At 52.7% G+C, this 25,688-nt stretch overlaps 7 protein-coding genes across 8 annotated transcripts; 3 read left to right on the plus strand and 4 right to left on the minus strand.

Annotated features, from left to right (window-relative positions):
• Positions 1 to 393: 393 nt before the first annotated feature.
• Positions 394 to 2,605, minus strand: PV05_10356 (uncharacterized protein). Its single transcript, XM_013456786.1, has one exon. The coding sequence runs from the start codon at positions 2,476 to 2,478 to the stop codon at positions 532 to 534; it is 1,947 nt and encodes a 648-aa protein (XP_013312240.1). The 5' UTR covers positions 2,479 to 2,605; the 3' UTR covers positions 394 to 531.
• A 104-nt stretch (positions 2,606 to 2,709) lies between these two features.
• PV05_10357 (uncharacterized protein) lies at positions 2,710 to 4,628 on the plus strand. Its single transcript, XM_013456787.1, has one exon. The coding sequence runs from the start codon at positions 2,797 to 2,799 to the stop codon at positions 4,402 to 4,404; it is 1,608 nt and encodes a 535-aa protein (XP_013312241.1). The 5' UTR covers positions 2,710 to 2,796; the 3' UTR covers positions 4,405 to 4,628.
• Positions 4,629 to 9,862: 5,234 nt separating this feature from the next.
• On the plus strand, positions 9,863 to 13,672 carry PV05_10358. 2 transcript variants are annotated; one of them, XM_013456788.1, is made up of 4 exons: positions 9,863 to 10,196; positions 10,336 to 10,540; positions 10,603 to 12,706; positions 12,759 to 13,672. In XM_013456788.1, the coding sequence occupies exons 2-4, from the start codon at positions 10,401 to 10,403 to the stop codon at positions 12,909 to 12,911; spliced, it is 2,397 nt and encodes a 798-aa protein (XP_013312242.1). In that variant the 5' UTR covers positions 9,863 to 10,196; positions 10,336 to 10,400; the 3' UTR covers positions 12,912 to 13,672. The 2 variants fall into 2 exon arrangements, with proteins under 2 accessions (XP_013312242.1, XP_013312243.1); XM_013456789.1 differs by having other exon boundaries at positions 9,863 to 10,540.
• A 179-nt stretch (positions 13,673 to 13,851) lies between these two features.
• Positions 13,852 to 15,359, minus strand: PV05_10359 (uncharacterized protein). Its single transcript, XM_013456790.1, has 2 exons — positions 14,809 to 15,359; positions 13,852 to 14,751 (listed from the first exon to the last, which is right to left on the minus strand). The coding sequence occupies exons 1-2, from the start codon at positions 14,865 to 14,867 to the stop codon at positions 14,385 to 14,387; spliced, it is 426 nt and encodes a 141-aa protein (XP_013312244.1). The 5' UTR covers positions 14,868 to 15,359; the 3' UTR covers positions 13,852 to 14,384.
• A 4,136-nt stretch (positions 15,360 to 19,495) lies between these two features.
• PV05_10360 (uncharacterized protein) lies at positions 19,496 to 21,571 on the minus strand. Its single transcript, XM_013456791.1, has 2 exons — positions 21,229 to 21,571; positions 19,496 to 21,114 (listed from the first exon to the last, which is right to left on the minus strand). The coding sequence occupies exons 1-2, from the start codon at positions 21,401 to 21,403 to the stop codon at positions 19,730 to 19,732; spliced, it is 1,560 nt and encodes a 519-aa protein (XP_013312245.1). The 5' UTR covers positions 21,404 to 21,571; the 3' UTR covers positions 19,496 to 19,729.
• A 189-nt stretch (positions 21,572 to 21,760) lies between these two features.
• On the plus strand, positions 21,761 to 23,992 carry PV05_10361 (uncharacterized protein). The gene has a single exon (XM_013456792.1). It carries the CDS (start codon positions 21,886 to 21,888, stop codon positions 23,776 to 23,778), a length of 1,893 nt encoding a protein of 630 aa, XP_013312246.1. The 5' UTR covers positions 21,761 to 21,885; the 3' UTR covers positions 23,779 to 23,992.
• Positions 23,968 to 25,567, minus strand: PV05_10362 (uncharacterized protein). Its single transcript, XM_013456793.1, has one exon. The coding sequence runs from the start codon at positions 25,487 to 25,489 to the stop codon at positions 24,074 to 24,076; it is 1,416 nt and encodes a 471-aa protein (XP_013312247.1). The 5' UTR covers positions 25,490 to 25,567; the 3' UTR covers positions 23,968 to 24,073.
• Positions 25,568 to 25,688: the final 121 nt, after the last annotated feature.

The following is a 25,688-nucleotide window of genomic DNA, read 5'->3' on the forward strand; positions in this document are numbered from 1 at the left end:
GTATCAAACAATCGAGATGGCCAATAATCTCCGACGTCCCTGGCTTATTGTTCCTCTCTAGAAGCTTGGACAGCCACCACTCTCCGCCCCTGGTCCGGACAGCATGCCCCCATGCTCCCATGATGCCCCTCTCCGTTTCAAAAGTACGGGGAGGCAAACGGCAGAGGTAGGCGATTGCTCCGAAAGTCCATTGTTGTCCGGACTGCTCTATTATAAGTTTACAATAAAAGAAGACTGCAACAGATACCGTGGTCTATTGATCAACTAGCCATGCTATTGTCCGTGCTGGGTGAGTGCTGACAATAGTCTCTTCACTTCACTGCTTTTTTCAATAGTGAGTCTCAATCGGGCGGGGCGTCCCTACCTAGGTAGGTAAAGGATGCCTGATGCCCAGAGGCGTGGCAAAGAACAAACAGGAGCTCATTTGAATAGCTCTCTCGAAGACGATAACCCATGCTCCTTAAGTGTCTTGCAGCCGGCAACTCCAACCAGTCTACCACCTAAAAATTCTATATGTCTAACGCTCCGTGACTACTGATTCGCAACGATGTTACCCACCATCCCTGCAAGTTCAGAGAAGAAAATCCCTTTGAGCACATTCTCACCCTGCTTCTCAGCCCAATAGCCCGCGTCGACAAGTTTGCGCTTCCAGCTACGTTTCTGCTGCTCACTAAGCTCCTCCCACTTCCTAAGTGTCTCGGCTTTCACCACTTCCGCGTCATGCGCGAGGACTTCCGTGGAAAGCTCGCCCGCACTAGCTCCCTCACGGACGATGATCGCTTTGGGCGTCTCGAGCTCAGAGTTCTCCTGGACGAGGTCCTCAAGCTTGCGCCTTATATCGGATGCAGCGTTGGAAATTGCAGACTGCGCGTCTTCCGCAACATGCCTGACTTTATCGGCTGCGCTGTGCGCTGCAACCGGTATATCTGAGGGCTTGAAAGACGGCATGCCCTCCCCGAGAATGTAAGGTCGAGCGACCATCTCGCGCATGCGCGGCGACAGCCAGTCTGACGCTCCGAGCATGGGGGGGACAGCGCCGCGAATCTCGCAGAATGCTTGCATCAGGAACGCAACGAGGCCAACGACAACGAGCGCAAAGAAGACGCTGAATGTGGTCTGCATGGTCTCAGAGCGGCCGGGTGGTATGAGGACGTAGCGTGGCGACTTGTTGGATGCGGCAGGATGCGGGCGAAGAGGGAGGTAGTGCACCTTCACAACCATGTCGACACCAACGGAGGCTAGGCGGATGGATTGTGGCGGTGTATCCTTTGAAATAGGCATGGCCGGGCCGATGAAATTCGAGAAAACAAGACAGGTGAGTGGGCCGCTGTGCACATTGCGCAGAAGTGCGTAGGGTCGGAACGTGCCCAGAAGACCCGACTCTTTGGAGTAGTCGATGGTCAGGAGCTCGACGGAGCTGGCGTCACCACTTTGACCGGCCACGGCGATGACGGTCTGCAGCTCGCCTTGCTCAGATGAGGTCAAAGAGCAAACATCCAGGCCGACAGCGGCTTTGGTCGATTTGTCCAGGCGTTTGCGCAGCGTGATGCGTGACTGCGAGAGGTCTTTGGTAATGCGAAGGACGAGCAGATCCGCACCAGTTCTGCCAGGTCGGTTCTGCAGCAGCAGCAGGTGGCGAGGCGTGAGGAAGCGTATGGCGCGAAATTTGGGTCTTTTTGAGGGAGGCAGGGACGTCGTTGACTCATCTGTCCGGTATAGTGATATTGGGTTGCTGGTTTTCGCGGACGTGGGTAGTTGCTGAATGAGTACTTCGTCGTCTGTGCAGAAGGCGAGAACGTGCCCGTCTGTCTCGTCATCATTAACGTGTATGTCCAGGTCTCCAGCTTCGCGCGTCCCCAGACTAATGCGCGAGACTTCGTCCTTCTGCGAGGGCGTCGGGGTAGGCTTGAAGACCACAATTTCGTTTTCAGGAGCCAGACCCGATGCAATGGCTGCCAGGCGAGGCTGACCTGGCTTTCTGGTTGGCGAGAAGCGCAACACCCTTTGATATGTCTCATTCTTGGTGCGCTTTGCGGAGGTGAACAACGCTGTCCGTCCCAGAGCCTGTGGGCTTTGCGGTGTGCTGGGCTTTTCTGCGCTTTCAACTGTACTTCCATCTGCCTTTCTTTTCTTTGCGGGCAGTCCTATACGAAATGATCTTAGGTGTTCGTTCTTGCCTGCATTCTGGTCGGCAATCGAGCTGTTGATGCCAGCAAACGCTGTTAGCGAAGAGGCTGAAGAGTCCGAAACCGCAAGGCTTGTAACAGAGTCCTCATTCTTCGCAAGCTCGATGTCGGCCACTTCCGCCAGCTGTTCTCGCCGCGTGGTATCAATCAGAGATATCTTGTTCGGAACACCTGTCGAAGAAGAGCCTCCTCCGCCACCAACGAGCAAGAAATCTGGGTTGAAGGGGTCGAAGTCGGCCGCGTAGAGGGGGTAGGATAGCTTGACCTGTGAAGACGATACGTTTGGCGCCATGACGTGGGAAGAACTGAAGCTTTGATTGAGAGGTTAAGGCGATGTCAGGGAACGGTTGGGCGCATTATATGAGGAATAAGGATGATTCTGAGAGTCTATACAGATATTACCCTGCGGCATGTAGAAGGTGTCGAAGTTGAGAATCGTGCGACGTCAGTCTTTGAAGTGGACACTTTTTATTTATCGATACGGTTTGGGCTTGAACAACATCCGAACACCGAACCACCTTCCATTGATACTGCACCTCCCTCCTCAACTCACGGCTACGTTCTTGCTGTACATATCTACATCCGTCCTGACCACAGTCACTCTTTCAACATGCGTAGACGTTCGACATTCATCACGCACCCAAGCCGTGCTGTCAACCCGGACGATATTCAAGTCTACAAGAACCAATTGCTTCTCGGAGGCCTCAAAGCAGCACGAGAAGAACGACTGACACTGGGCTTCGAAGAACTACCTGAAGAGGTAGTCCAGATATTGCGAGAGTCCCATGAGCTTCATCTTCGATGGGCTCGAGATCGTACCTATGATACCACAGCCCCATTCCTGTCTAGAATATCCCCAGGTCTGCACATCCAGTATACTCCGCTCAAAGAGAACCACCCAGATCGAGTATGCGAACTCCTGCACAAGGTCTTTGGTGAAGATTTGCGATGCGATACACCAAGGACAAGCTTCATCAGCCCTTCCCTCGTCTCTGAACGCTTTGCCCAAACAGCGTCTTTACAATATTACTCTCTTCTTCCTTCGATGACGCGCTTAGCGGCCTATATACAGCGCAAGATCTGTAAACCTTCAGACCTCACATGTATCCATACAGCATCCCTACTCAATCTCGCCGATGCCGTCGATTTTGATTACGACAGCATCTCTCACGCGCTCACCATGACCGTCTTATGGTCCAAGCAACCAGAGGTGATCTATGACCCCATCGGCGAGTTCACGACTTTCGATGCCTGGAATCTCGACATTCAGTCAAACCGCAACGACAAAGTCGAAGTCGGCATTCTCAGTGCAGCTCCGGCAGTCGAGCCATCCGACCTTCAGCTGTCAGGGTTTCTGACCGTGGTCGGTGAAGACGATCACCCCAAGGCCACACTCTTCAGCTTTCCCTCAAGACACCACTCGCTCAGCGCGGAACAACGAAGGCAGCAACAATATACCGTGTCGTTTGACAAACCTACGGGACTCCATCCTGTTTTGAAGATCTCCTTCCCCAACGCCGAGTCCTTGACCGAGCCAACGAACAGACCAGCCGGTAGTGTCTGCGCGTTACAGACCTACCTGACTCTCCCATCGCATATCTTTGCCGACAAATACGCCTTCCTAAGCAATGATCCCCTCTTTCAGAAATCCCACCACGTCGGCCAATTGCATTCGATCGCCGGAGAGACTGACCTCGAAGCTCCTGATTATGTGGTCAAGAAATGGGGTTCAACCATGCTCTTAGAGATTCGGACCCCCGATACCAATACCAGCGACTCCCACACCTCAACGGTCCCATGGCATGTCACAATCCCGCTCCACCACCGGTACCTTGAGCCCAGGGGTGGCGGGCTATCAGAAGTCGAAGTGCCGTGGCCCATCGTCTTTTGGGCTTGCACGGCTGAAGAAGGCACAAAGTTCCCAGTCAACCCATTCGACAGGACCCAGCTCGGTTATGACGGACTGTTTGGCCCCAGGACCATGTTCTATCATCTTGATCCCGCTCCTGCTCCGGGAGGCGAGTCTGGTGGAAGGCTGGTTGAGCGTATTTCAGTCCCTGTCTTGGACGCCCAGGCCGCCAGCTCGAGTACCATCGAAGTTGTGACGTTGATCACAATAGCTTTAGGGTTCCTCTGGGTGCTGTTGAAATTGAGACCTTCGTTACTCCCAACGTCGAACCGTGTCAGTAAAGAGCCGGACTCGAAGAAGACGCGATGAAGTGCTTTGCTTCACCGTCGAGAAGAAGATACTTCTTAGCGCAGAATTGTTCGTGACTGTACAGTGCTCTGAAAGTTGTGCAGGCAGAGGATGCTCGCTTACCGAGACTTCTACGATTTCTGGAACTGGAGGAGCGGAAGCGGGTGAAAGAGACCCATAATTCAGATAATTGAAACCAATTGCTCTATTCAATTGCATTCTCCGACTCCCAAAAATTGTCAGCAGGCAGTTCCAAACAGAGAGGCTTCATAACTGGTGTTGAAGGCCGTGCTGCTGCTTCAACTCCGCAAACCCATGAAACAGGCTCGACAGATGAGGGATACCTGCGCCCAGCCCGACAGTATACATGCCAGCTGGTCCTCAAAGCACTGATGAGCGGGAACATACCACAGTAGCCCCGATCGGTGGACTTCTGATCGAATTCGCATCAGTTCCGTGGACTTGTGGTCTTCCTGGTGGCGGTGCTCAGTGCAAAAGGGTGAAAGATTGCTCACATCTTATCCATCATATCATCGATCGAGGAAGTCTTGGTCCCCGAGTCTGAATGATCGCGGAAATGCAGAAGTTTGGGAGATGAGGGACTATGCCGGCTCTGAGCATTTCCGGCATTCCCTGTATTTCCTGCATTTCCAGCTCTCCCGCCTGCTCTGCGTGCCGCACGCATCTGCATTGTCTTACTGAACATGTTTCAGCCCGCTGCTCCTCCAATGCTCAACGTCGGTTGCCTCGACCATGTCGAGCTGAAGAGTGATCAGGCTGAAAAAAGACGGGAAGGTCGTTTTCGGCTGGCTGGCTTGGGCCACGCGATAGCGCCACACAGCCTGCTCAAACTTGATCGTCGATGTGAGGAAATTTCAAAAAATGTGATATCGAAAAGGCCAGGGCTTGCATTTGTGCCGGGCGGAAATTGCCAGGACTTTCAGGGATGCAAAGTTGCCTTCTCATGGAGGAATTGTTGAGGCCGTGGCCACGGCCATGGTCTGCCAATGGATGGTACGTACACATGATGCAATCTTCCTCGACAAGATCTGAGCTCACCACGAAAGCTGGGGTTGCAAAGTGTTGGGAGATGTGATCAAGAAGGATGTTTCATCATTAGCTGAATGTGCCGCGGACTGATGGCTTAGGTAGATACGGGGCAAGCTGTCGGGCTATGAACACGAATCGACCTATTATCAGGGAATTAGTTAAGTCCCCGAGCCAATGTGTCAGCGATCTGGGGCTCTGGCTTCATCGACGTATGCGTATAAGTCATAGATGTTGTCAAGCTGAGGTCGCTGGGCGGGGAAAGTCAAGTGCATTGACAGTTAGGTGAACCGGTTGTTGGGCCAGATGACCCGTTCTGAGCCAAGTCCGGCGAGGCAGCAATTGACCCCGGCCTTTCTCCCAGGTGGGGGGGGGGGGGGCTATGCCAGGAGCAAAGGTCTTGAAGTCGACATTGTTTTGACAGTGAGGTTTCTGGTAGCGAGCGGTACCGGTTGCACGAAGGAGGGAAACGTTTTGCCGGGGAAGGAGAAATCGAGTACGTGGCATACGGTATGGAGAGTGTGGTTGCCTTTCCCGGACTTGAGAGGTGCAGATCTAGTGATGCTCGCGAATCCGGCGGCATAACGAACCGAGCCGGGCTGCTACATACCAGGTACGCCCCTCTCCCTTACAACTGTGTTGCCTCAAAGTAAAGCCATTCTACGGGCGAGACAATGAACGACACCACGCTGACGAGGGGAGGTCTCAGATGCCTTGCAGGGTCGTTGAACGACATGCCGCTCGTCGCGGTCTTATGCTCACCGGTCCCGTACTAGTAGTTCCTCCACTTCTAGCCATAAGACTGGAGATCGAGACCCTCCCCGGCATAAGGCTGAAAAGACTCCGTTGGGATATCTGATCACCAGGGGTAATGTCACACGCTGTCTTTGGTGCCTAGCGGCATTTGCAATCTATCTAGCTACGGGAAGTTGCAGCCCTTTTTTGGATCCCTTCTGAGGTTGTGGAAATCATACTTCCTCCTCCATGGTGACATTGTCCAGACAGATATATGCGGTGAGCGACCCGCCAGCTGCAGTGCCAGCTGATCCGTGAACGTGCCCGGCAGGACAAGTGAATGAAGACGAGATCAGGCAAGCCTTTGGCTGGAGCTTTCCATATGTCTGGCCTTAAATTGTCCACGTGGTCGGCATGAGCTGCAGGCCACCTGACTATCACATCAATGCTCGATCAGGACACTATCAAAACGACAACGGAGATGCTTCTGCCACTCCTTGCCGCGGTTTGTCCTGTGCCCGGATCATGTTGGCAACGGGCAATGGCGTCGTTTCGAGAAAAGACAAGTCCAACCAGCCTAAGGCCATTAGGCTCGAAGGTCGATCGTCCGAGACATCTTGGCCGGTTAGTCCTAATGGTCCGTAGCTTTGGGATGGTGGAGTGTGCAGTGCTCCCAAACCTAGCGCGGGACCTAGGGTTCCGTTAACACTAGCTTGATCAGGGTAATGAAAAGTAACGTAGGGTCAGGTGTCGAATGCATGGAGAAAGTCGCTCTTACCAACAGGGCGCTTTCGCTGTCAGGTTTATGCACATCATGAGAGCGGTGCCCCTCTTGACATGAGCGAGCATTTGGGACCATACCTCATACTTTGCTGGAGGTCGCGGAACTGGGAGGAAATGCAAGCATGCGTTTGTGATACCTCTTCGTTTTCTCATGAATGGAGTCGCTAGACCGATATCAAACCTCCCATGTGTTCTTCCGCAGTGGCTGGAAATTGTTTCCTGGAAAATCCTACCTGCTAACCCCTTCAGCACAAGCGAGAGCCATTTCAAAAAGAGTCTGTTTGACCTTGCAAACGGATGCAGGCAGATCTGACTTCGTTTCGTATCAGTTGCTCACCAATTCAGCCGCATTGTCAGCGGAACTTTTCTTCTGCCTTTTTTTCCAATCATGAGGGGTTTGCACACCGTATGGGCATTTGTAAAAGGCAAACAGTGAGAACGCAACTGAACGAATACGACGTCGCAAATCCCTCCAACAACACCTTCACGTGGGAGCCGAAGTTAGCGGACAGCAGCAAAACGGTTGTGATGCGAAGTTGCCTGCAGCGGAAGAGCCCGCAGAGAGGCAATGAACGATAATATAATCAGTCGATGGCGTGCGCGTGGCTTTGCCTATCGTGGTAGTTGGAAGACAGGGCTTTTGGGATAACTCGAAAGCAGGCTTGATTCTTCTGTAGCAGTCCGGTAGATAAAGAATATGCTTTTAGCGTGGAGAGAAGAGAGGAACTCAAGAAGATGGGCGGCTGCCTGTTTGCCTTGCATGCCGAGCCTCTCGCTTGTGTCAGACTGCCGCATAGGATGCGTGACGTTGGGTTAGTCTATAAACGTTGTCAGTAACGGCAAGACTTTGATGCTGTGGATGGAAGGATGTCACAGAAGTAAAGCCTGGCCTTCCTGGCGAGATGATAAGATAGTTGTAGCGGTCGGTCGATGCAAGTAGAAAACGCCCCACGCTTAGGATGCGGTGTCCCTGTGTGCAGGAAGACAGCGAAAGAACAGGGTGAGCAACCAGATGTGCAGTGGGCAAGTAAGGTTCGCACGCAATGCGAGTATCGAAGGCTGCAGGAGACAAAGGGGCACATTTTGCCCGACCCCTTGAGATATTTTCGTGTCCCAAGAGACGGCCAAAAGTGAAAGGTTCTGCCTCGTGAAGTGAAGGACCTAGCCGTATATCGTCGCATTTGTCCCCATGATCACAAAATCCGACGGGACCCAGCACAGTCATCGAACATCGCACGTAATTGAGATGGCTGGGTATTGGGTTAGGTGCATGGCAGCCTCTGAAACCAACAGTTGAACAATGTCAGCTGCGACGGCTCAGGGTCATCAATGAGGCAATGATGACGTGTCGTGGCGGCTTGACTCTGTGGTAGACAAAGTTGTGGGTGTCAACAACTGTTGAAGAGACTGCCCCGTAGCTGGGCAAGGACTTTTCGCTATCACTTGGATGAATGAGTTGTCCTCATGGTGTAGCCCCAGGCAAAACCAAACGGCTATCCTCGGCCTCGTGTTCCACGTGTGAGAGCATTTTCTGCCCGATTAAATCAGTCTTGTGACGGAATGCCAGGTTGGAGTGGTGCACACAAGATGAGGAATCAGCCGCGCACGATCTGTTATCAACGAGGCGACAGTCATCAGGCAGGCAAGATGGGGGTTTGCCGGCTTCTGGGCGGGATTGGAGGTTTCATATGATATCCATAACAATGGCGTTGAAACTAGGTCGACGCAGTTTCCTCGGGAGTTGATGTGCGATCTTCTCGAGGAGATACAGGGTTGGCCAAAGTCCACATCCATGACCAATTTGTACCACGTCCATCGTTGGGCCACGTCACACATGACCATGCGACTGGGTGCACCGTGTTGTTTGAAAGAATGCAGCAACTTCTGAAACTTCACGACTTGTTTGCACTTCGACCGGATCCGCGATGGTTGCGACTCATTGCACCAATGTTCGAAGCCGACGCTGACTCACAGCATTGTTTGTTGGGTGCCTCTACTTTGGCAGCAACAGCACGAAGCCTCATGTGCAACGACAAAGTCGGCTTCGACAGGGAAAGGCAATGTGACTCGAGTGATGATGATTTCTGGCGGTACGCAAGGTCAGGCTCGAACCACCGGTCAGGCCCCAAGCGCCAGTCCTTGCGCACCCCCTGGAGTGGATGCCTTGAAAATGAAGAGGACATGAAGTCACAAACGCTGGTCAGAAGCCAGGAAAAGGAGGCGGCCAAGGTGAGGGCAGCATGATGCCAGACCCAGGTGAGGGTGAGGCTGCAAGATGTGATAGAGTCGAAGGTCGGTCAGGCTGAAGGCCTCAGTGCAGCGCCTAATTGCAGCATTCGACTCATGGTGTACATAGTAGCTAGGTAGCGAGTGACTTGTATTGAAGCGAGGTCTCAGAACGGCAGGTCCTTCCTCACTTCAGATAACATCATACTGTCAGGTTGGATTACTCGTAAACATCAGCAGCAACTTGTACCTCGGTCTCGTATCCAGCTGTTGACCAGATAGTACATAGTATGTTGATGGCAGTGTTGATAGGCGTGCTGAAACAGAGCGAGACATAAAAGGGACCCAATCCTCGAGCAAGAATACCATAGTACATTCGATCTCGTTCCTCAATCTTGCTGTGTACGAATACCGTGCACGAGTACGGAGTACTTAACGTTACTTCGTGCCTGGCGTAAGGGGCCCGGACCCGAAACCCGGGCGTACCTGGCCAGCCCCTTCGCTTACCGGTGGGCTACCGGTGGGTGACGGGTTGATTTCCAGAGCCGCATCGCATCGGGTATAGTGGCTGCCTTGTGATCGCTGGAAATGGTTCGCGCACCATGAGCTCACAACGCCCCACCTCGGTAACAGTTTCCTTGCAGCCTTTACGAAATGATGCTTGCTGCATTTCTTTCTGCCTTTGCCTGGCTGCATACGTAGTGTGATCTGAGACCTGGTTCGCGCGACAGGCATCTGATAACCCTCGTGTCTGTTGTTCCGCCGGAAGCTGCATATCGATTGTCTTGTTAAACCAGCGAAGTCGCGAGCCTCGACAGTATTCTCTTCAGATCGCTCGCATCTCCAATGAACCCGTTATTGACGGTAGACTCTGTCAATTCCAGGCGAGGCACCATCCAGGGACCAAAATCTTACTCCACGACTTCCGCTGCACGTTGTGGCGGTTAGAACTTCACATTCTTTTGACTGCTGGTCCTTCAACCCTGGATTGCTCGCCTCGAGCGCGTGACTGAAGCAGGACTGTATGTACGGACCTCCTTGTGCCCGTTTCCGCACCTTGACTTCATCTTCATCTTCACCTTCAGCTTCACCTTCACCACGAGCTTCGGAATCCAACGGCCCCATCCACGTGGCGAAAAGTGTTGACAAAATGACTCGCAGAGAGAACCTTGGCGAATGATTCGTCCTCCAAACGACCCTGCAGGCCTGTCACCATCGTCCAATCCATGGCTTCACGATCTCCGCCATCATCCGATTCCAGAACATGGTGGAAGCTGAAATCCAAACGGCCGGAAGTCATCCAGAGTCACGGTCCGGGAGATCCTCTGTCGCCTTCGCCAAAGAAATCGCCGAACAACAGTCACAGGTACTTGCACTTCCCATCTCCTGGCTTGCTTCTCTCGGCCTATTCTAATTCCTGTTGCCTAGAACCTATGGCCACGATCAAGGAAGCCACCACCAGCAGCAGCCTTCTGACTCTTCGCATCAAATTCCGCAGCAGGCACAGCCTACATATGTGAAGCAAGAGCCCTCTAGCGAGTTCAATCGTTTAAGCTTGGCTGATCCGTCCCGGTCTAATATTCCATCTTCGGATCCCATGAGACGGTTCAAACGCCCCGCACATGACCAGGACTCGTGCTGGCCGAACAAAAAGGACGATCGGGGGTCTTCCTCGCCTTACTCGGCACGACACGAACAGGCCCTGTCGCATGCACCTTCACCCCCACTTGGTTCCACCAGGACTCCGACTCCTTCGGCTGGCTATCAGTCTGCCCAACGAACACCACTGTCATCTCCCAAGTTAGCGTCGCAGCTGCCGGCATCTGGCCCTCGACCCTACCCTCGTCACTCATCCCACCTACACGAAGCGGAAAAGCCATCCGCCTCCTCAGCGGGCCGTGCCCAGGATGGTCCACTTGAAGAGGACTCAAAAATGTTGCTGCAGCCGGAGACCAGGCCCATCTCTCAGGAACAACTAGTCAACGAAGTCAAAGGCATATACGCCGGCCTCGTTATGGTTGAGAAGAAATGCGTCGAGATATGCCAACAACAGTCTCAAACGACAAACAAGCTCTCCAACGAACAGTGGCAGGCACTGATAGCACTACACCGGACACTCTTACATGAGCATCACGATTTCTTCTTGGCTAGTCAACATCCCACGGCGTCTCCTGCGCTCCGGCGACTACCAACAAAGTATGCTATGCCTGCCCGGATGTGGAGACATGGTATTCATTCTTTCCTTGAATTGCTGCGTCATCGTTTGCCGTACTCGCTCGAGCATATGCTCAGCTTTGTGTACCTTGCGTATCAAATGATGGGCCTGCTGATGGAGTCGGTCCCGACTTTTCACGAGACGTGGATCGAGTGTTTGGGAGATCTGGCTCGCTATCGAATGGCAATCGAAGAAGCCGATATGCGAGACCGCGAGAACTGGTCCAACGTCGCTCGTATGTGGTATAATCGTGCTGCTGACCGGTCGCCGAGCATAGGGAGAATACAGCATCATTTGGCAGTCTTAGCACGGCCCAACGTCGTCCGTCAACTGTTTTACTATACCAAGGCCCTCATCAGTGGCGTCCCTTTTGTGAATGCTCGGGACTCCATCATGCTTTTGTTTACACCATTTCTGGATAAGTTTGAGGTAACCAGCCAAAAATACCCAAAGATGGAAACCTCCTTGGTCACGGCAGCAGGCATTCTCTTCACACGTGGCTCCGTCCATGATTACTGCGGACACATTACCCAGTTTGTATCCGAACTCGACGGCACTATTAACAGGACGGGATCCAACTTTAAAGTCCAAGGAGCAGAGGTGGCATCATCTCTCATTGCCATGGTGCTGGATTTTGGATCCGAAGAGAACTTCTTATGGAAAGCCTTCTGTGCAAATTCCGAGCGGATGAAGCAAAGCCACACCGAGGAACAAACGGACTTGCCCACGGACGCCGTGCAGGTTGAGGATCCCATGGTCAAAGCCAGGATTCAGCAGAAATTCTGGGCAGAGAATGGCCCCATCAATCCACAGGATTTTACCCAGGTTGCTCCACCAACCGGCGATCGACTCGGAGTCAAGTTCGGTTCTTCTGATGAGATAACTTCATACATTCTTCCTGTCTGGCATACTTGCTTCTCAATTGTCGCTGGGAAGGTGGGGGATAGGAACATCCTACCGTTCTTGCACTTTACGTTAGCGTTCCTCTGGAGTCTGTCATACGTTCCGGGAGCCCTTGTCTACCTTGAAAACTATGTTCCATGGGCGAAATTGGTTTTGTCGTTGAACTCGATGAACAGGTCTGGAGTGGTCGATGCTAGAGTCGAATCCAAGGAGTTTCCTCAGCAGCAGTCTGGAACAGGTCGCCAACTGCCCGAAGACTTCCTGTTGAGAGGATTCAAGTACACCTCCTACTACTTCCCCAACGACTTTTTCGAAGGGCAAGTAGTGGATGAGGATGACCGCACTCTGGAGCTTCCATCCCATGCTGCACCGCGCGCCGAGAGATGTCTTTGGCTTGGGGTGAGACTGGCATCAGTAAGGAGAAGCCCATGCTTGCTATTGAGACTTCTGCTGACTACGATATCAGTTGAAACGCTACATCACCTACGACATCGTCTCCAAGGAGTTTGCGTGTACTGAATTCGCATTGGCTTTGCCAGATGTTTCTCTCATGAATACGTTGCAGGTCGGAGCACCCACAAACACCCAGCAAGATGCGCCCATGTTGGATGTGGTCTGAAGACCTTGATGTCCGAGATCGGACTAAGATACGTTCCTGGATATTTCCAGGGTTCTGGCGCTCTGCCATACCCAACAGTCGGCGAAATTCTTCAGAGAAACTCCCTGACGCACATGACCCCAGACTGCGAACCTTCCGGAACGGATGATGTCAAGACCTCGGTATCAGCATATGTATGGTAGAACTTAGGGCTGATCGTGGACAGTATCGGTACCATCCGAAAGAGACATGGCTACGGTTCGAGGCGAGACTGAAGACTCGAGTCCGTTGCTCGGTTGACGGTGATTATGGTGGCCAACATTTTCGCAGAGCCGAATGCTGGCTGGCGAAGGGGCTGATTGGTATGATGGTCTATGCCAGTTCTGAGGTGAGGTACGCATATGAAATCAGGTGCTTGACAGGCGTAATACCAAGCTGGACCGTCCTCGTAGCATACGAGGGAGGTGAAGTCCGCAACAAATGCCACTCTACCGGGCTACAGGTGGAGGAAAAGCAAGGAGCAACTGAGTGCACTGATGTGCATAGGCATCAAGTTGCAGCAATACGGAACGTATGATGGATAATCACTGATCATCCTCATCACCTTCTTTTTAGGGGATTGGAAGTCGGAGCAACATTGTTATTGGGTTTGATGGGCTGGCCCTTTGCATTTCAACAGGCGTTTGTCTCTCGGTCAGGAGTTCTTGCTGACCAGAAAACTTGACGAATCCCCTAAGTACCAAGGTTACATAGACCTGCAATCAAAAGTCAAATTCAATGAACCCGCCACCTTCCAGTGTGACTGAACCAAGCATAGCACAAAAGGAGTCCTCTGAAGTGATGGCACAGATGAGATACAATGATATCTATGCTACCTGAAGGCTTCTGGCGTGCTGCATGGCCATGTCAAGCGGCCGCTGTAGGGGCTGTGCGGAAGTGACGTGAATTCAGTCAAGTTGCAGGGCAGGTCTTGAATAATTGACACCCCAAGAGCGCGACTACGGAGCACAAGATAAGGTAACGAGTGAGTCCACGTGGCTCACTCGGTCTGCCAAGTCTAAATGTTGTGATGTTGGACGATATAACAACATTCAGCCTTGGGCACTTTGGACGACTACCGCCACTATGGGAAGGACTGGACTCCATGCACGTGACATGCAGCCTTGACTACCACCACACTTCCCACATGTCCATAACAGATGTTTATGAGGTAGAATAGGAGACAATGCCATCACTTGGTCATGAGTCATCCTGGGAATGGTCATGCATGCTAATACAAGCCAAAATCTCGACGTTGCAGTTGGGGAACGGACAGAAGTCGCTCACCAAGTGCATCTTGTGAACTTCTCCTTGATGCCTCAGCGGTCCACCAGAGTAAGTGAATCCCGGGTTGGGTCCGCTTCCGGCTTCGTGACATTTGTACGGTCTCTCATGCCGGTCCATATGCTTGTTCCATTCACAGACCACAGCGTATTTGCTGACTGTCATCTCCATTTAGGCAGCAGGCTTGGAGGGACAAAGCTTTGAAGACTTTGACCTGGCGATGGTCTTGATGACAGCGTCAGGTGATTCGGCCGCAGTGAGAGCGCCCATGAACTTGTCAAGTTCGTGCTCAGGCTGGGAGTCATCGGCTTTGCTGTCAGTGATGCAGTCATCAAAGGTTGGTTGGCTGGAAGGCGGAGATGGCAGGGAGTCTTTGGCTTGATAGCCAGAAGAGCACGGCCAGGCCCTGCCATCTGCTCTGAGAGACCTTTCCATCATGCTGACATCGATGGCCTCAACCTTCTTGAGATAGCCTGAGAGCATGGACTCTTCAGGGACGGTCAGCAAAGTGAAGGATGTCAGCGGAATCCGGCGACGACTGCGTTGACTTTATCAGCATCAGACTCAGGGTGCCCTCCTCTGATGGGGAACATACTGCTCTCTGGTCGTCCATGTCATGGTAGAAGTCTGGGTTCCGAAAGCTGTGGTAGTCATAGTGTGCCTTGCTGATACGAGGGAGTGATATCAGGTGAATATGCTGGGACAACCCAACTGGAAGGAATAGTGATGACTTCCGTGCCCAAGATGTGCTGTAGACTGGACCGTGAGAGATGGCCTACTTTTCTGAGAGCTCTGGATGGTATCAAGGCATATATCTGATGGAGGAGATGGTAGGGGAGGAGAAGGGGGAAGGAGGTGGGAGCGTGGGAGGGGGAAATACCCTGAAATCAGAGGGCCAGGCAAGACTCAGGACACCATCAGCCAATGACGTGCAACTGCCGATTGCGCTAGAAGACGCGGAACCAATCATGCATTGCGCTAACAGTCTCATCACGTGCAAAGTCGCTCTCTCATTGGTGAGGAATGCTCGACACGTGAGGAAGCTAGTTGCCTTTCGGGGAAGTTGCGTCCTGGAAGTTCCGTTTTCCGGTCCCTGTTCCTCGTTTTGCGCGCAAGAAGGACCATGTGCCGTCACCTGAGGGATTTTGGGCCAGGGAGCTGTACTGCTGTTGCAAGGATTTTGGTGCTGGTGTCTTGTCACCATCCCCATTCGACTTCATCGTCCGAGTCTTCAGTGTCTCCAACGCTGACGCGTGAACATGAGTGTATCGTCAAATGTACCAGTATGGCTGAGCGGCTGGGAATGGCATGTCGAGGACATTGGGATAGACAAGAAACGTGCGTCGGGATCAGGCTGCCTGTGAGTGGAGGTGGGGAGTGAGGATAGTCCAGCTATGCGGAGACTGAGACGTGGTTGCTAGGACGTTTGATCCTGTCATGTGAGCAGACTCAGATATTCTTAGCGTAGCATGTCCTTTTTGCAAGATGTTTGTGCAGCTGAATACCAGGGCATTCTCGCAGACAACTAGTCCTTCGTCCGCATTCATGCCGGTCCTGTATGGTCGAGCAGATATGCTACAGTTGGAATGGACTCCCTAATCTTCCAGTGGTAGAGCGTTATCTGGGCAAGGGACCTTGACTGTTAGAACATCAGCAGCGATAGTGATGTTGATGGAAATATCCCAGACTTCGCTGCACCGGGACATGCCCAGTGTGTGTAGTGTGGGACGCCGTTACCGACTAGAGAACTCGATCAGCGTGCCATTTCTCACCTGTGTCCTGCTGGTTCGTAGGGTGCCTAGTGTTGCCATGTTCTATAGTGAGGGTATGCTGCCGGGATAGTAGTGTCGCCCTCTCCCGAGAAGTTTGCACCTAATCTCAGGTAGAGCGGTCATGTACGCTTCAGTAAGCACAACGTGGTATGCTGGGAGTTTTTACCCGCAGATATTGCTGATAGTCACCTTCGCGGCGCCGCAGCCGGAGTCAACACCGTGACATTGTTCCGTGTCAACGTCGGACGCATCCGATTCAGGAAGTAAGTCCTGGTCTTCTCAAGAAAATGAAGGAATTGCGCGTGGAACATAGTACTTCAAACAAGGGAACGTCCATAGTCCGAGCCGGCACAACGAAACGTCGAGCCTTCCGAGAGCTTCTCATTAGGCTGTTGTAGACTTGTACTGAGCAGCTCTGCGGGAAGGGAGCAACGGTCTCGAGGCGACTGAGCATGGTGCCAGGCCAGCCAGACTGACTTTAATCGTGAGGAATTGTTGCCAACCCGTGGCCTTATGTTGAAACGTTGGGGGCCTGTGAGATGGAGCACCGTTACAAGACATGACAAGGTTTTCAAGAAGGTCTAGAAGAGGTTCAGCGTCAGGATCTCGATCTGCGGTCGAGATATTGTCAGAGGGTGAAGTTAAGCTGAAGTTGAAGTTGAGATTGAGGTTTAATTTTTGGCGCCTCAACTGAAAGTGGCGGACGGTGTGGCTCGTGCCGCTTGCCGGCGAGCCGGAAAGCCGCAAAAGGACCTATCACGTGCATTCATCTTTTGCTCGTATACGACGGAAGAACAGTTTGTCCATTCCGGTGGGCATGTATACGGCGAGGCGGCTATCGCCATTCTGGTAGAGGTGCATGCGGCCTTCAGCTTTTCAGAAAGATCTCTATCTTGACTACAGATGATTCCCGCCACATAATGGAGCTCTTAGCTTTTCAGCTGAGGCGGCTTTACAATGTCTGTCTTCGTCGCATGAGCACTGTCCTTACCATGTTGACCTTTTCACTCCTGCCATGGCATGAAGCGCCAGCCTTGCAGTCTTTCAGCCGCACCACGAATTCCAGCGCCACGAGTCTCTTTGAGGTTGTCGCTCCCCAGAGTGAACACCTTGGGCACCTCGCAACCATGCACTTAGATCTAGAACTGTCCCGAACAAGGTGCGTAAGCGTAACCATATGTCGCACAGGCAAATGCCTCAGCCTCGTCACCTCGCCTCCCGCCCGCCGAGTCGTCTTATCCCGGATTCGCCCCTTCAAGCGACAGTGGCCAAAGCAACTTACCAATGAACGACCTGTCAGCCAGTTGCGAACCCGATCACGTAAAGATTGAATTGTACCCGGAGTCATTGGTCTTGTCAAAGTACGCCACAGCGTCGGGCCCCGCTCGCCAGCGTTCGGCGGCGAGCTGAAGTTGGGATTGACTCTCCCAGACTCGATTACAGCGTGACGCTGCATGATCTGAATGTTTGTTCGCAAAACGATTCCAGATATTGTCATGTCAAGACCGGCACAATTTGACGACGGTCGGCGAATATCCTTATGTTCATCACTTGGAACGCTGACCAATCAGAGGCTCAACAAGCGTCCCGACTCAGCTGACCGGACCATTACCTGGTCTTGTGGGTTGCCATCGTCGCAGAGAACAAGATCTGGTAGACTGGAACATGATATCCGTTGGGTGTCCAATGGTGGCGAGAGTTGTAGACCCAAGCATGAGTGGCGGTGGCGAGAGCAGGTTGTCGAGTCGATACGTTCCAGTCAACTCCAACTTGTTCTGATACGCGACATTCCACACTTGCCTACCACTCTGATCCATTTGCGGCTTCTCCAACAGTCTGAAGTGGCGGCTGAAACCGTCCGGTTGCCTTGCGCTCGTATTGAGCTTGCTGCATGTCGAAGGCAGCGGCTCCTGGGCCTCCCACCTGGATCTTTCCTGACACGTAATGGCTGCAAGGAGGGTATCAAGGACAACTTTAGACGAAGGCAGCCACGCTAATGTTGAGCAAAGTCAAGCGAGTCTGTGCACATATGCGTCTCCAGTCTGCTGCGCACGGTCAAATGGGCATCACCGGTTACCAAACAAGTCGTGGATGGAGGTCACTTCCCATGGACATCCGCAACTAACGACGGGGAAGGTAAAACGGTTGCCTTTTTGTTCTGGCTAACTCGTATGGAATCGACCCATTCGAAAGCTACCACACCGCTTTTGTGGAGTGCAAATTAAGAAGGATCCGCTCGCTCCCACTGGTGCCGGGCCGAAAAGCACGACCGAGTTGCTGGTACAACCATCTGCCAGACTATGCGTCTCGAAAGGACAGGCGACTTCTTACAAGCACTGTCTGCCTCACTTTGTGAGCAAAGTGTGGTTGGCACCAGTCTCTTGCTCGGAGTGGAGCGCCTTGGGCAAACCTTTCGGCCTTTGAAGTTTGGCGTCTCGGGATCCTCCCGCTGACCCAATTTCAGGCATTCTCCGGCTTCTCGTAGTTGGTACTCCGTACGGAGTACTTGAAACCCAAAGCGAGAATTGCTGACGCCTTGTTTAGTCGTCTTCGTCACAAGCGGATCATTGGCAGTGTCCAATGATGACCGATGGACGGGGACTTCGTTCTTGATATGCAAGTTTGCCTTTGGAGCTCGAATACTACATTTCCTGCTAATCCTGCAGCTTCTTTGAGTGTGTCAGGCATCGATGCAGCGATCCTGCGGCCTGTTTGTGCTTTTGCGTCAGTACTAGCCTTCCGCTCTCGACGTGCCGCACCCATTTACGAGCAGCCAAGTCAAAGATCTCAACTTCCTGCGGTCTTCCCGACTTTGAACCTCAGAGGCATCACCAGGCAATAATATTTGCTGAATGCTTTCTGTGGTTGTAAACGCTCACGCTCGCCTTTTTCCGGCCTGAGGTCTTCCGCTCATGTCCAATTTCTCTTCCAGCCCGAACTTCGAATTCAAATCTCGAAATGGGAAGGCCTCAACTTCACTGCCTTTCCAACTTTGCATGCTAACGACTCTGACGCGTTACGTGTTAATGGACGCCCGGAGGCGTCGTCATTTCTGAGAGAACGCGGCCCCCTCTTCAGGTTCGCTCCTACGGCCAGCGTACCGAGGCTCCTGACCACGTTCTTTGCTAATGCTCAATTCGACTCCTCTGCGCGAGAATGATGGCATCCTCTCGTGGCGGGTCTCTTGCGCTATGCGGTATCCGAGAGAAGCCGCGTCTCTGATGCAAGTGATCAAGGAAACGGTGCTTGAGTCGTCCTGCCGCCCCGAAAGCTTGCTGCTGCTGTAGCATGGAGTCCTTTCGGGGCATCAAATCCATCCTTTGAACGCTTGGGAAGTTGCGACTCGACAGCGCCAACGATTGCAATGCCTCACCCTTGGATCTTCTCGGGATGCCAGCATCGGGAACCCGGTGGGCAATAAGCAGTTTGGTGCGACGAAGAGTAGCAAAATAAGAAATACAATACGGGTCCTATCCGTACAAGCAAAGCATGTATTTATGCAACACACAGCTGCTGCGGTGCAATGTATCATTAATCTGCAAACTGCATTACCTCAATCGACATAACTTCGTAAATACCGCTTCGGCCGCTCTTTGTGAGTCTGACTGCATGTACATGCTGCCAACAAAAGTCCTTCCACCGATTGCTCTAAGTGACCTACTGAACGGGTCGACAAGTTCATGTCCATCTCCTGGGTGTCATGATCTGGCAGATCTCGCGGCGCTTCTCCCACATACTTCTCACTTAACAAGCCAAATACACTCTCCTCCACCGAGTGACCTCTCGGCGGCAAATAGGACATGTCCAGATCTCTTCAGGACGCGGTGGTCCGACGCGCGTGTTGCGAAAGTGACGCGCGCGAGTACGTAACACATCTGAGCACCAGTGACAAACAGCAAGGTGCATGCATGGCTCAAATAATGTATCGATCTTTTGCTCGCAACATATTTTGCAGGCAACGTTGACGTTCATATCGTCAGGAGTGATAGGGGGTGGCCGCTTCTGCAGATCGATAGGATTAATTGGGTCTGGATCAGGCTGTTGGCCTGCGTTTTGGTTTGTGCCGGCAGGGTTGATAGGAAGTGGCTGCCACTGGTAACTTCTTGGATTACTTGGGCCTGCATTTAGTTGCTGGCCTATGTTTTGGTATGTAGCGGCGCGGTTGAAGGTGGTAGGCCGCCAGGATTGATTGACGGGAGTACTTGGACCTGCATCGAACTGTTGGCCTGTGTACAGGTTTGTACCCGCAGGGTTGGTAGGAGGTGGCCGCCACTGTGGATCGAGCGCATTTAAAGGGCCTACCTCACGCATAGCGAGCTCGAGCTGGATCATGTAATCGCGTTCCCGCATCATTCGACTTGCGGCCTCGTCATGTTGCGGAGGAGCCGTTCCAGGAACGCTGTCTTGTGAAATCCTTCTGGATTGGTTGGCTTCCTGCACGTCCCTGTACCTATTCCAGGCTCGTCCGAACAGCGCTGTTATCGGACTTTGGTAGTTCTCGGACTCAATTTCTTCTCTAGTGCCGAAAGGATTGGGGATGGGCCGACGTCCACGAGGATTTGATGGTTGTTGGCGAGAGGTGTCGTTGATGGGTCGTGGAGTGGTGATTGTCAGTCGTGGGTCGTTTGCTATGACTATCTGGCTTGAATTGATGCCGTCTGTGGTCTGAGAGAGAGGGTTCAGATGCGCTGACAAAGATCGGCGCTGAGCAGGGTGAGTGGGAGCAGAGTGAGCCGGTCCGTCAGGAATCGTGCCTTGCAGGGTGTTGCGGGCGTGTGGAGGGACATGGCCAAAGGCCCACGTTGGAGGCTCCCTCGCAGGCAGCGAATGATTTGGGCTGGAAGGATGGTTGATGCTGACACCGGCCGAATTGGGGCTGAAGTGGGTGGTTTGCAAATTACCATCTGGATTGCCGATGGACACGTCTTCGCTGGTGCTACTGAATCCTGAGGCTGGGCTAGATCCCGTACCGCCAGAGTTGTGTGCGGCTACGTATCTGCTGTTGCGGTAGTAAGGCATGTTCACGCCGTGTGAGCTCCCGTGCTGCAAACAAACGTGGGCGTTGCCGGTTTCGGGTGTGTTGGAAAACGAGGGATCTGAGTTGCTCTCTGATAGAAGATTCCAATAATCTGATACCAAATTATCAATATGTCAACTAGCGAAGGACTGATAGTTGGAAGAATGAGTCACTGGAAAGATGTAAAGAAGAGAAAAAGAAGTCAAAGAGGTAGAGGTCCGCTTACCTCGACACTTCCAGCAGTAACGTTGCCAGCGCTTTCCTTGAAGTTTCATGCCTTGGCCGTCGATGTACACAGGATAGGCAGTCGCAAGGGGTCTTTTGTCTGCACAAGAACAACATCCTGGCAAGGCCGTCAATGCACAGCCAATGCGCTGCTTGTGCCGGCAGATGCTTGTCATCTCGATATATCCTGTCCGCAATGAACCGATTCGACCGTGGAACTCGGGATACTGTTGATTTAGGACTCTCCGTCAGAAAGACGTTCAAGCCTGACGGGTACCGATTGGCCCCTTTACGGCCGACACTAGCATTTTTCAATCTTTCACAGACCGCCGCGGAGAGACCAGTTGCACACACAAGAATTCGAGGTAAAGAGAGGTATCGAAGATGTCGTCTTCAACGGAGGAGATATGTGATCACGTGAAGGAAAATCTCCACGTGACGACGGTCGTCGGCAAGGCTGAAACAACGAGGCTGAACCGGACGCGCATGCGTCGAGGCGGAAGGCACTGACCCCTGTTCACTGCGGTGTATGTGCTGAGACATCGCCCTTCAACGCTCCGAAGTGACAGAAACAACGATTGCAGCCATGATGTGGTCGTAGAGTTCGTCAAGCAGACCTTCAACCTCCTACAATGCCGGGCGACCGTAGCTGGACTTCATGATGCCTGTACTGCCCAAATTCAGTCCTCTACAATCCAGATTCGCGGCCTCTTTCGCAGCCTCCGTTATCCTCTTATTAGTCTTCTACCTTACCCTGACGAAGCCACAATTTGCATACGCACTTGAACTCGACTCAAGGGCAATTGCTGAAGACCTTGACCACTACTTCAACTTAGATGAGGATCTGGGATACCCGACAGAGGAAACATACACACTAGAGGAGGGTCGTATTGCTGGCCGCGCCGAAGCAGGAGTGTCAGCGCTCGCGAACAATGCACCGCAGAACAGAAATATCGATATCGGTCAGACCCAGAACTGGGTGTTTCCAAGAGACGCAGTCAATGGTCTTCATGGCACAACGGGAACAGGTCTACCATCAGAGACGACCGAGAAAAGAGAAGTCGAAGAAGTGCGGGAACTTAAGAGGCGGCAGAATGGGAACAGAGTCTACATATCCTTGAACACATGTCTCCAACCTTCCTCGAATGTCACCAACAAGACATCAGACGATGCAATACCTCCTCAGTTGACCATGTACATTTCATTATCAGCATCCAACCAGAAACCTGGACCTGATGCAGATGACTCAAGCCAGCAAACAGTCCAGGTCGATGGCGGCTATGCTTTGTTTGAAAGCAACGCTGATAGCGATGTTTATGTTGGAATATCTGCACCGAATACAACGAACTTTGACGGTATTTGGAACTACGAAGTGGCAGCCTCAATTGATGCTCCTTTCCATGGCTCGCATAACTCGACGAATTTATATTTCGTTGACGGCGATAACCATGCGGCCCTTCTGATCACCAATGATACAACCGAAGCCCAGCCCAACTCTACAGTCTATCAAGAATGGATGAGCCTAAACCCTCCCTGGGGCGTTTTTGGGGCAAATCAAAATGACAAGAGTATCCTAGGAGTCAAGAATTCATATTGTGGTTTGATGAGCAATGCGCGGATAGCAGCCAACATCAATGGATTTTCGAACCAGAATGTCGCCCAAATGACCAACAGAGGTCTTGGAGGCAAACCGAAGGAGCAATTCTACCTCACTGGACTCAACGCCACTTCTAAGTACTGGGGCATGCTGGCCATGGTGGGCAACTCGACAGCCTCTGGAAATGGTGTGGTCGGCGGCGGAGGGACTGTCTGGGAGGCCATCGAATTCCAGACCAAGACTGAGAACAACTGTGCTCTGATGTACAATCTCTCCTTCTGTTCCGAAGTCGCCTACGCTGTACCGACGAATCCTGAAAAGTATCCTCCCACGACGGGCCTCCCCGACCTAGCAGCCTTGTACGACTCATACGCCGCACAAATGTACCAATACTTCAACTACTCCCTACAACAAATACCATGTAACATCACCTCAAGCGCGCAATATTCTCTGGCACGAAATTGCGATGACTGTGCTCGTGCATACAAACAATGGCTCTGCGCTGTCACTATCCCTCGATGCGCGGACTACTCAAATACCGATTCCTGGCTATTGCCGCGGAATCTTGGCCAGCCGTTCGTGAATGGCTCGAGTATTTCCGACTCACAGTTGAACGGCGACCAACAGTTGCTGACCTCTGTTGCGACGAATTCATCGAGGAATTCAATCATTGATGAGACCATCGAGCCTGGCCCGTATAAGGAGGTTTTGCCTTGTCAGGATCTCTGCTATGACTTGGTTCAAAGTTGTCCGGCAAGTCTGGGATTTGCTTGTCCGCTACCAGGCGCTGGATTGGAGAGCAGCTATGGCAGAAGGAGCAATGACTCCGGGATCATTACTTGCAGTTATCTGGGTGCTGCATATTATCTGAGCGGAGCACAATCTACAGCACCATTAGGCCTCACCACGATGTCCGTACTGGCGCTGGTAGTCCTGTTGGTGAATGCTCTATAGATGGACGTGAAGTCAAGAAATTAAGCAAGGAAGGGATGGGACAGAAGTAAAGTCGGGGAAGCCATTCTGCATGTATGATTCATGATACACCCATGGATGGGGACTCTTAGCGGCTAGCCGGCGTTTGAATGGCGGGAATGGTCATAGATATGGCGATGGCGCTTGGGGACCAGGAAAATTCAATCTGGGGCTTTATACAGATTTTATAGCAGAGAAACCGCGTACGCGGTTGGACTGGCACGACTGGGCATGGCTCTTAATTCACGGCTGTCCATGGCTTCATTGATAGCCCATCTCATCTCTTCAGATCCCGTCTCCTGGGCGTCCGCCCCGGTGTAGGTGTCCACATCTCCCTTGCAGCCGCACCGCTTTCACGTCCCCTCATCGGTGTGCGTCCACCTAATTTCTCCATCAACCGTCTGGCCGCGGGTGTCATGTTCCCGGCGGGCGTACTACCGCTATCACCCACGGGCCTGACGGTCTGCCTATCCTTCTCTCTCTTCCGTTTCGCCTGCTTCTCGAGCATGCGCAAGTGAAGATCTTCGCGTTTGCGTATCTCATTGATTCTGAACGGGTTCGGGGTCGCATCGCCGACCTGCCCGGCCAGGAGGTCGCGATATGTCGGTCCCGCTTTGACCTCGGGGGTTGTATTTTCAGGCTCGTCTTCGTCGACGAAAGCGTAGCCATTGACGCGCGGTGTTTCGCCGCCTGCATAATCCTCGGATAGGCCTGCATTCGTGTCGGTTTCTGTGGACATGGAGGCAAGTCTACCGCGCTTGTTGATGATCTCCGTGTTCAGGCTCGGGCTGGGCGGTACCGGTCCGGGATCATCCATGTATTGCATGGGCAGGAACCGCGTATTACTATGGACAACATGCTTTGGCCCCGCTTTCGATTCTTTCTCCTTGACTTCCTGCACGGTCTGGAGGCCGTCCTCGTCGACTGAGGTGGCGTTGAACATGAACGTATTGTCGGGTCGTTTGATTTTCCAGGCATCGGGTCTCGCGGGTCGAGACTCTGTCGCGCCCGTGTGCATCGGGACTAATTCCTTCCCTGTGGACGAGGACGTCTGTGCATCAGTAAGTAGGCGGGCTTCTCTTGTGCGGTGTTCGATCAGTCGAGAAGATGGGATTCGCTGGTCCTGCGTCCACAGGTGCGCATGCTTCTGACGGCGTTTGATATTCTGCTTGTCTAGAAGCGCGTTGAAGGACTCGTTGTCTTCCGATGTGTATTTGGCCTGGAATGCCGAGAGGGAGAGAGTCGATGTATTGATAGCCTTGCTGTCGTCCTCGAGCGTCGAGTCCTCAACTGACGTGCCAGAGGGTGTCTCACTACCCGTATAGCCTAGTGGTGTGTCTGCAACGTTCTGGTTCCGTACGGGCGTGCTGTTGAAGCGTGTGTTCCGCGCAGTCCTTCTTTTGCCGTTCTGCGACGCTGGGATAGCGGCATCCCGTAATTTGCGCGCCGCCTCGGCGATCCAGAAGTCGTTGCCGGACTCGAGGGCTGCTAGGTATTCATGCTGCGCTTGAGACTCGAGTAAGCCGGGGAAGTAGTCGCGTGCAATGATGCCGGAGAGGGCAGAGGTGTATTCATCCTCGTCTAGGACTTTAGGCGGTCGCTTGATCCGTTTGAAGGGCGGAGGGGGCATGGCGGCGACATCCTGGGCAGATGAGCGCTTGATCAACGCCGTCGAAGACCCCGACGACGACATTGCGGCTGTCCGGAGTCAGAGACTGCGACAAAAGAGCTTGCCAGTCCTGGGCGTGTGGAATTGTGAAGAGGCACTGCGAAAGCCGCAGGCATCAAAGCCTGGATCGACTCGCAACTTGATAGAAAGCGGCGAATCACGAGTCATAGAGCGCAGCCTGGCCAAGCACAAACCATGGCAAGGCTGAGATCATCAAGTATTT

This window comes from Exophiala xenobiotica (assembly GCF_000835505.1).
Source record: "Exophiala xenobiotica strain CBS 118157 unplaced genomic scaffold supercont1.6, whole genome shotgun sequence".
Classification (NCBI taxonomy): Eukaryota; Fungi; Ascomycota; class Eurotiomycetes; order Chaetothyriales; family Herpotrichiellaceae; genus Exophiala; species Exophiala xenobiotica.